General features: G+C 43.1%; 1 protein-coding gene across 2 annotated transcripts in view; it reads left to right on the top strand.

The window, feature by feature from the left end:
- The first annotated feature begins 7,042 nt into the window (after nt 1-7,042).
- Nucleotides 7,043-9,928, top strand: part of baiap2l1a (BAR/IMD domain containing adaptor protein 2 like 1a) — a 131,950-nt gene continuing 129,064 nt past the window's right edge. For both annotated transcript variants that reach the window (XR_012100729.1, XM_073060180.1), the window contains exon 1: nt 7,043-7,298. Coding sequence is in view for 1 of the 2 variants with exons in the window: in XM_073060180.1 (XP_072916281.1) it covers nt 7,248-7,298 (51 nt within the window). In the remaining variant the exon portion in view is untranslated. The remainder of the gene's footprint in view (nt 7,299-9,928) is intronic.

Raw genomic sequence — 9,928 nt, 5'->3', positions numbered from 1 at the left:
AACCATGGTTGCACTTCAAGCTCATTCTTGGCTTCAAATGCTCTGAAAGGAATTCAATATACTCAAGTCCTTTGTTTTTAATCACTACAGCCTCTCCCAGAACTACATCCATCATTATTCCTTGCACTTCCCAGGATTTCCTCTTTTTTTGCCATTGTTACTCGTGCTTTCAGTTGCCAAGTTCCCAATCTCTGAAAGTTCCTCAAAGTTCTAAAGCTCAAAGTGTATTTTAACAATAAAGATAAAGAGATAAAGGTCAGTTTCATTTGTCATGTGTACACGGAAACCCAATGAAATGCAATTTATTATCAAAGTACATCTATATTAACTCTGCCATTGATGACTCCAAGCCTGGTTGCAAAAGGAAGAGGGTTGGGCATGGGCTATCAACCCTACCCCATAAAAACCCAGAGCAACAGAAACACCAACAGAAGTTCCAAGTCCCTGGGAGAGGAAGGATGTTTGAAGATGAGTAACACTTGGGGAAAACTTGAAAGGCCGGTCCAGGATAGAGAACTCTGGCAGACTCCTATGGGTGGCCTATAACCCAGTAGGTGGTCCAATCGAATTGGGAGCAAGAGTGGAAGCAATGCAGGTCCATGAGTGAGATTTAAAAAGGAGCGTTCGCAGGCTTTGGAAGTTTTTCTGGCAATTCAATTGAATCGGGAGCGAGAGAGGAGGCACCTTACAGGTCCATGAGTGAGATTTAAAAAGGAACGCTCATGTGCTTTCGCCATTTTCTGGCAGCCCAGTCAAATTGGAATTCATTGGCAAGAGCAACTAGAGATAAGGCAGGGACAAGTGGAGTGGCCATTGTTAGAGTGGACCAGTGTTAGAGAGGGGAGGTGTTAGCTCATCAGGCTTTGGCTACCCAGATAACCACATATGCACCAGGTGCACCAAGCCGCAGCTTCTCACTGAACTGGTTAAGGAACTGGAGTTGCAGCTCAATGACCTCTGGCTCACATGGGAGAATGAAGAGGTGATAGATAGGAGCTACAGGGAGGTAGTCAACCCTAAACTGCAGGAGGCAGGTACCTGAGCGACTTTCGGGAGAGGGAAAGAAAAGGCCAGCCAGTGCAGAGTAGCCCTGTGAGCTGTTCCCCCCCAATAATAAGAATGCCACTTTGGATACTGTTGAGAAGGGGCGACCTACTGGGGGAAGCCATGGCAATGGGGTCTCTGACACTGAGTTTGGCAAGGGGGGGAAGAAGAGGACTGCAGAAGTGATAAGGGATTCCGTAGTTAGAGGGGCAGACACGAGGTTCTGTGGACATGATCGGAACACCTGGATGGTATGTGGCCTCCCAGGTGCCACGGTCATGGACGCCTCAGATCGGATCCACAGCATCCTAAAGGAGAAGGGTGAGCAGCCAGAAGTCTTGGTGTATGTCAGCACCAATGACATGGGTAGGAAAAGGGAGGAGCCATGAAGTGAGAATTTAAGGAGCTGAGCTAGGTAGGAAGCTGAAAAACAGGACCTCCAAGGTAGTAATATCTAGATTGCTGCCAATGCCATGTGCCAGTGAGGGTAAGAATAGGATAATTTGGCAGACAAATGATAGCTGAGCAACTGGTGCAGGGGACAGGGTTTCAGATTTTTGGATCATTGGATCTCTTCTGGGGTAGGTACAAAAGGGATGGGTCACACCTGAACCCGAGGGGGACAAATATCCTTGCGGGCATTTTTGCTAGAACAGGTGGCGAGGGTTTAAGCTAATTTGGGATGAGGATGGGAAACTGAGTGATAGCACTGTGGATGGGGCAGTTGCTATACAGGTAGAGGCAGTGTGTAGTGAGTCTGTCGGGAATGTCAGGTAGCTGTTCCAGTTCGTGGAATGAGATGCAGTACAGCAGGTAGATAAAATTGATAAGGCTGACAAATACAGGACTGAAGGTGCTATATCTGAATACAAGCAGTGTATAAAGCAAGGCAGATGATTTTGTAGTGCAGTTAGAAATTGGCAGGTATGATGTTGTGAGCAGCACTGAGTCGTGGCTGAAAGAAGATTATAGCCGGGAACTTAACATCCAAAGATACACGTTGTATCAAAAGGACAGGCAGGTAGGCAGAGAGGGATGGTGTGGCTCTGTCGGTAAAAAATAAAATCAAATCCTTAGAAAGAGGAGACATAGGATCAGAAGATGTAAAATCATTGTGGGTAGAGTTAAGGAACTGCCAAGGGTGAAAAAGACCCTGACAGAAGTTATATACAGGCTTCTGAACAGTAGTGAGGATGTGGGCCAAAAACTACAATGGGAGCTAGAAAATGCATGTCAAAAGAACAATGTTACAATAGTCGTGGAAGATTTCAATATGCAGGTAGATTAGGAAAATCAGATTAGTGTTGATTTTGGATCACAAGAGAGAGAATTTGTAGAATGCCTGAGAGGGCATTGTTGGGCAACTTGTGGTTGAGCCCATTTAGGGATCAGATATTCTGGACTGGGTATTGTGTAATGCACTGGATTTGATGAAGGGGCTTAAGGTAAAGGAATTCTTAGGAAACAGTGATTATAATATGATTCAATTCACCCTGCAATTTGACAGAAAGAAGCTAAAATCAGGTGTATCAGTGGAGTAAAGGGAATTACAGAGGCATGAGAGAGGAGATGGTGAAAGTTGATTGGAAAGGGTCACTAGCGAGGATGAGGGCAGAACATCAACGGCTGGAATTTCTGGGAGCAGCTTGGAAGGTGCAGGATAGATACATCCCAAAGAAGCAGCATTCTAAAGGTAGGATGACACAAGTGTGGCCGACAAGGGAAATCAACACTAACATAAAAGCAAAAACAAGGGCATATAATAAAGCAAAAATTATTGAAAAGTTAGAGGATTGGGAAGCTTTTAAAAACAAAGGACAATTAAAGTGCCATAAAGAGCAAGAAGTTTAAATATGAAAGTAAGCTAGCCAATAATATCAAAGTGGATACCAAAAGATTTTTCAGAAATATGAAGAGTAAAAGAGGGGCGAGAGAATATACTATAGACCACAGGAAAATGACACTGGAGGGGTAGTAAAGGGGGACAAGGAAATGGATGAACTAAAAAAGCATTTTGCATCAGTCTCCACTGTGAGAGAGCAGTATGCTGGAAGTTTGATACTATCAGAAGGCAGAAATAAGTGCAGTTGCTATTATTAGGGAGACGTTTGTTGGGGAACTAATGGGACTGAAGGTAGATAAATCATCTCAGCTAGATGAACTACACCTGGGGATTCTGAAAGAGGTGGCTGGAGAAATTGTGGAAGCATTAGTAATGATCTGTCAAGAATCATTAGATTCTGTTATGGTTCTGGAGGACTGGAAAATTGCTAATGTCACTCCACTCTTCAAAAAGGGAGTGAGGCAAAAGAAAGAAGATTATAGGCCAGTTAGTTTGACCTCACTGGATGGGAAGATTTTGGAGCTGATTGTTAAAGATGAGGTTTCAGGGTACTTGGAGGCACATGATAAAATAGCCCAAAGTCAGCCTAAAGGAAAAATCTTGCCTGACGAATCTATTGGAATTCTTTGAGGAATAACAAGCAGGATAGACAAAGGAGAATCGATAGGTGTTGTGTACTTTGGATTTTCAGAAGGCCTTTGACAAAGTGCCACACGTGAGACAAGGTAAGAACCCGTGATATTACAGGAAAGATACTAGCATGGATAGAGCAGTGGCTGATTGTCAGGAGGCAAGAGTGGGAATAAAGGGAGCTTTTTCTGACTGGCTGTCAGTGACTAGTGGTGTTACACAGAGGTTGGTGTTGGGACTGATTCTTTGTAAAATTATTCAGATGATGGAATTGATGGCTTAGTGGCCAGGTTTGCAGGTCAGACAAAGTTAGGTGGGTGGGGCAGGTAGTGCTAAGGAAGCAGGGAGGCAGCAGAAGTACTTAGACAGATTAGGAGGATGAGCAAAGAAGTGGAAGATGGAATACAGTGTCAGGAAGTGTCTGGTCATGCACATTGGTAGAAGGAATAAAAGTGCAGACTATTTTCTAAATAAGGAGAAAATTTAAAAATCCAAGGTGCAAAGGGGATCGGGAGTCCTTGTGCAGGATTTCTTAAAGGTTAACTTGCAGGTTGAATTGGTGGTGAGGAAGGCAAATGCAATGTTAGCATTGATTCCGAGAGGACTAGAATATATGAAGGATGTGGTTCTGAGGCTTTATAAAGCACTGGTGAGGCCTCACTTGGAACATTGTGAGCAGTTTTGAGCTCCTTATCTAAAAAAAGATGTGCTGACATTGGAGAGGGTTCAAAGGTGGTTCACACAAATGATTCCGGGTTTAGAAGGCTTATCACACGAGGAGCTTTTCATGGCTCTGAGCCTGTACTTGCTGGAAATTAGAAGAATGCTGGGTAGTTTCATTGAATGTTGAAAAGCCAAGGTAGAGTAGACGTGGAGAGGATATTTCCTATAGTGGGGGAATTCTAGGACCAGAGGACACAACCTCAGAATAGAGGGGTGTCCATTTAGAACAGAGATGGGGAGTTATTTCTTTAGCCAGAGGGTGTGAATCTGTGGAATTCATTGCCACATACATCTGTCGAGGCCAGGTCATTGAGTGTGTTTGAGGCGGAATTTGATAGATTCTTGGTTAGTCAGGGCATGAAAGGTTATGGGGAGAAGGCAGGAGAATGGGGTTGAGAGGAAGATGGATCAGCCGTGATGAAATGACGGAGCAGACTCAATGGGCCAGATTGTCTCATTCTGCTCCAATATCTTGTGGTCTTATGGGCGATAGGCTTATTTAAGTATTATGTGTTGCTGCTTAAGATTAATTTTTTTGCATGTAATTTATAGGAATGAAAGAAATACAATAGAATTCAATACGATAAATTCGGACCGTTCAGAAATCTGATGGTGGAGGGGAAGAAGCTGTTCCTAAATTTTGGAATTGGGTCTTCAGGCTCCTTTACATAGTCCTTGATGGTAGCAGTAAGAAGATGGCATGTCGCAGATGATGGGGGTGCTAATTTAATAACATCATTTATTATTATATTGTAATTTATCCTCTACTGTGCCTATTGTCTTGTTTATTAATTATTGTACTGCCCTACACTGTTTTGTGCACTTTATGTAGTCCTGTGCAGGTCTGTAGTCTAGTGCAGTTTTTATGTTGTTTTGCATAGTCTAGTGTAGCCTTGTGCTGTCTCACATTGTCTAGTGTAGTTTTGTGTTGTTTCATGTAGCACCAGGGTCTTGCAGGAATGTTGTTTCATTTTTATTGTGTACTGTACCAGCAGTTTATGGTCAAAATGTCAATAAACTTGACTTGACTTGATGGATGTCCCCTTCTTTAAGATGTCCGTGAAATTGGGGAAGGTTGTGACCGTAATGGAACTGGCTGTTTCTACAACTCTTTCCCCTTGTCCTATCACCATCTTATTCTGGCTCCTCTCCCCTTCCCTTCTAGCCCTAATGAAAGATCTGGGCCAAAATGTTTAATCCTCTCCACAGATGTTGCCTGACCTGTGCACTCAGGCATTTTGCGTTACTTCAAAATCAGGAATAGAATCAGGTTTAATATCACTGGCCTATGTCATGAAATTTGTTGTTTTACGGCAGCAGTACATTGCAATACATAACAAAAACTAAACTGCTGAAAGTAGTAATGTATTTATTTAAAATGTTAAATTGAATAAGGAATGTAAAAAGTGAAAAAAGTAGTGAGGTAGTGTTCATGGATTCAATGTCCATTCAGAAATCTTATGGCAGGGGGGGAGAAGTGTGTGTCTTCAGGCTCCTGTGGCTCACTGCTGATGGCAGCAATGACAAAAGAGCATGTTCTGGGCTGGGTGATAGGGATCCTAAATGATCTCCTTGAAGACAGCCTAGATGCTGAGGAGGCTAGTGCCCACGATGAAGCTGATAGAATTTACAACTCAACTTTCTGCAGCTAATTTTGATCCTGTGCAGTGTCCCCCCCCCCCCCCACCCATACCAGAGGATGGTGTGGCCAGTTAGAATGCTCTCCATGGTACACCTGTTGAAATTTTCAAGTGTCTTTGGTGGCATACCAAATCTCCTCAAAATCCATATGAAATAAAGCCACTGTTGTGCCTTCTTTGTAGTTGCATCGATATGTTAGATAGATCCTCAGAGATCCTGACAGCCAGGAACTCGAAATTACTCATTCTTTCCACTCCAGATACCTCAATAAGGACTGGTGTATCTTCCCTCGGCTTACCTTTACTGAAGTCCACAATTATTTCTTTGCTCTTACTGACACTGAGTACTACTATACCTCTCAACCAACTTGTCTGTCTTGCTTCTGTACACCTTCTTGTCACCATCTGAAATTCTGCCGACAATAGCTGCATCATCAGCAAATTTATATATGATATCTGAGCTGGGCCTAGCCACACAATCACGAATGTACAGAGAGTAGAGCAGAGGGCTAAGTACACATCCCTGAGGAGCTCCAGTGTTGATGGACATTGAACCCATCAACACTACCCCCACTTCTTTTACTATATTATTTCTGTTTTGCATTATTTTTAATCTATCCAATATACATTTATATATAATGACAGTAAGTTATTTATTTATTTTCTTTCTATATTATCATTAAACTGCTGCTGCTAAGTTAACAAATTTCATGACGCATGCTGGTGACAATAAACCTGTCTAAGACGTTTTTCCGATCTTCCAGTGAGAAAGTCGAGGATCCAGTTGCAGAGGGAGGTACAGAGGCCCAGGTTAAGGAGCTTTTTGATTAGAGCTGTAGGAATGGCTGTGTTGAACGCTGAGCTGTAGTCAATAAACGGCAGCCTGACGTTAAGTATTGACAGAAGATGTCATCCAGAAAGACCCTTTGTATTTGGATGAACATTTAGAGAAACCATTACTTGTTTGGCTGAAAAGTACGATTAGGCTGAATAGTTCTTTTTTTTAAATTAGCATTATGTCTTCCTTCTCGCACTGCAAGGTTCGGTTGTCTCGGTCTGAGTGAGACTACAATTCCCAGGCAGCATTGCGGCCAAGGAGCGGGGTGGGCACCGACGCCTGCTCATTGGGCGGGGCAAGGGGCGGGGCCAGTGGAGACACGTCACCCGGCGAGCTCGCACGGGGTAGAAGTTTGACAGGAGTCGGGCTGCGGCGGGTCTCCTTCAGCATCCGCGAACAAGCTGGGCCCCTTCTGTCGCTCTAGCCGCGGTCCACCCTCCGCAAACGGCACCTGTGGCCACCCTTTTTGGACGGGTTATTTTCCTTTCGGCTCAATCCTGTGAGGGGCTACGTCGCCAACGGAGGAACTATGTCTCGCAAAACCGAGGATATCAGCAGGCTCACGGAGAACACCTATAAGGTGAGGACCCCCACCCAAAAAGTAGCCTTCAAACTAAAGTATATGTGTTTTGAAAACTACGTTATTAATTATTTGCAATGGCTGGCGTCGTTCCTAATTTATTACTTTGGATAGTGGTACAGGTGAGTTGCTGCAGGTGAGACTCACCTGAAAAGGTCTGATTGATAAAGGTACAGTCTTGGGTAAATTAGCTTGAAACATCATTTTTGCCTCGCAGAAACTGGGTTAACTAATTTTAAATCGGCATATTTTTTTCTTGGTGGGGGCAATGAAATAGATTGGTCATAAAAGGGCTGGGCATCGTTTCCACTGCACCTACCTGTTTAGTCACCTTTTAAACTGGGTGTGTTTGCGGACGTGGAGAGGCAGCCGGAGTGACTTATGTCGCAGATGAATGTTGTTCTTGAAGTTTGTTTTAAGCGAATCCTTTAAAATGTCTTGTCCGTAACAAGCTTTATGGGGCGTGTAAAAACTGTAACTGGGGTTTTAAGAAGTCTTGGGTTCGCTTAATCCCCAGTAATTTAATTTCAACAGAAATTAAAGCCTTCCCCTCCAAAAATGTGGGGGGGGGGGGAGACATTACTTTTAACTGTGAATTGAATATTGGATTGTGAAGTTCATTAGTTCTACCATTTTAGGTGGGTTTGCTTAAATCAAAAGTGCCTGTTAAGATCTGTAATTGGTATTTAAGGTTGTCTCTTGGATATTTCAATTGGAAATTTGTGCATAGATTTGTGAGATCCTGGGTTGTCCTGCATGACTGGGCTCCATCTGCCAACTTGTTTGTTGCTGTAGATATCTATAATGAGTTTCACACCTCCATAACCCACAGTGTCTCACACCCAATGAAGTTCTTTTGTTGTCACGTAAAACACACAGAGCAAGGTCCTACAATGTTATTGTATTCAATTAATCTATTCATAATTGTGTTGACTGAAGGTTAAATATTAACCAGATACCAAAGATAATTGCAGAGTTTCTATTCATTTCTCTTCCCCACATAAATACAAAAGATTCTGCAGATGGTGGAAATCCAGAGCAACACAGACAATGCTGGAACAACTCAGCAAGTTACAGAGGGGGGAAAAAAACAATTGACATTTTGGGTCAAGAGTCTTCACCTAGACTGGAAAGGAAGGGGAAAGGAGCCAGAGTAAGAAAGTGCTGGGAAGGGGGAGGAGTACAAGTTGGCAGGTGATGGGTGAAGCCATTGAAGGGGCAGGTAGGTGGGGGAGGGGAGCTGGGTGGTGATAGATGGAAAAGGTAAAAAGACTGAAGGAGGATCTGATAGGAGAGGGCAGTGGATCATGGAGTGGGGGGAGGGGAAAGAGTGCCAGAGGGAGGTGAAGAAAAAAGAGGGGAACCAGAAGGGGGATAAATTTTTGGAAGTTGGAGAAATCAATATTATGTCAGGTTGGAAGCTACATCGATGGAATATGAGGTGTTGCTCCTCCAACCTGAGAGTGATCTTATCGCAGTAGAGAAAGCCGTGAACTGTCAGAATGGGAAGTAGAATTAAAATGGGTGGCCACCAGGAATATATTACCCGTTGTGGCAGATGGAACGAAGGTGGTCGAATCTATGTCGGTCAGCCCCACACACAGACCTTTATCTGCTGAGTTCGACTAACAGATTGTTTGTTACGCCAGGGATAATTTCCCCTGTTCTTTCCCAAAACTTGTAATGAAGTGCCTCTTGCATATGGGACTTTTAGTTAGCAGACTGTCCATCCCTCAGAAATGCATAAAATCTAGGCTTGGTTAGTGGAAGTTGAGCCAACAAAGGAACTGCCATTTAGACATGGCTGCCAGCCATTAATGCCCTGATACTTACCTACTTAAAAATCAAAAATTATATTGTTTGAATTGTAAAGCTCATACTGACAGACTTTAACAAATTAGCTTTAAGTTATTTTAGCTCCACTAAAAAAGAGACAATGGAGCTGATGGATTGAAGTAGCCTTTGGATTATACACTTTTTTGTGACCATTTTACATTTTCCAAGTCACACTATTCTAGCTTGAACCATAAACGGGTCACATATTTATAGAGATTATCTCTCCAAGGACATAGAGATCTGCCTATTCCATTATTTTCGTACAGCGGCAGTGAAGTTTTGCAATTGACTGAATAGATATCAGCAGCCTGCTTTTGCTTTGTAAATAGTGCTCTGTGGCATATTGACACAACATACTAGAGCTGTCCAGTATACAAAAGGGCATTGTGGGAAGCTAAGCTATTAAAAATTGCTTTATGATGTCTAGTCCCAGTACCAGTTAGTGTTACAAGTTGAGGTATGAGTAGAGAGTATTGGAAGGACAGTGACTGTTTAAAGATGTTTGCAGTCTGAATTGCAACTACTATAACTATGTAGATACTTCAGGAGCTAATGTTGACTTTTGTTACCAGTTATTCTCATTTGGGAAAACTGGTATAAGTAGCTACAACAGGATCCCACTGTGCTCTTGCTGTCTTTCTCACTTCATTTTCCAATGGCACCACTTTCTGTGATCCATCATCCCTCCTCACTTAATCCTTCCTGGCTCTTTGTACTTTTCCCTGCAACTTGGGGGGTGGGGGGAGGTTTGAATAAACACCTCCATCACCATGATCCGGAACTTACCAGCTCTT

The sequence above is a fragment of the Hemitrygon akajei genome, chromosome 11 (assembly GCF_048418815.1).
Source record: "Hemitrygon akajei chromosome 11, sHemAka1.3, whole genome shotgun sequence".
In the NCBI taxonomy this organism is placed as follows: domain Eukaryota; kingdom Metazoa; phylum Chordata; class Chondrichthyes; order Myliobatiformes; family Dasyatidae; genus Hemitrygon; species Hemitrygon akajei.
The sequence above is the reverse complement of the archived record's forward strand: the minus strand, read 5'-3'. Positions and strand labels throughout refer to the sequence as shown.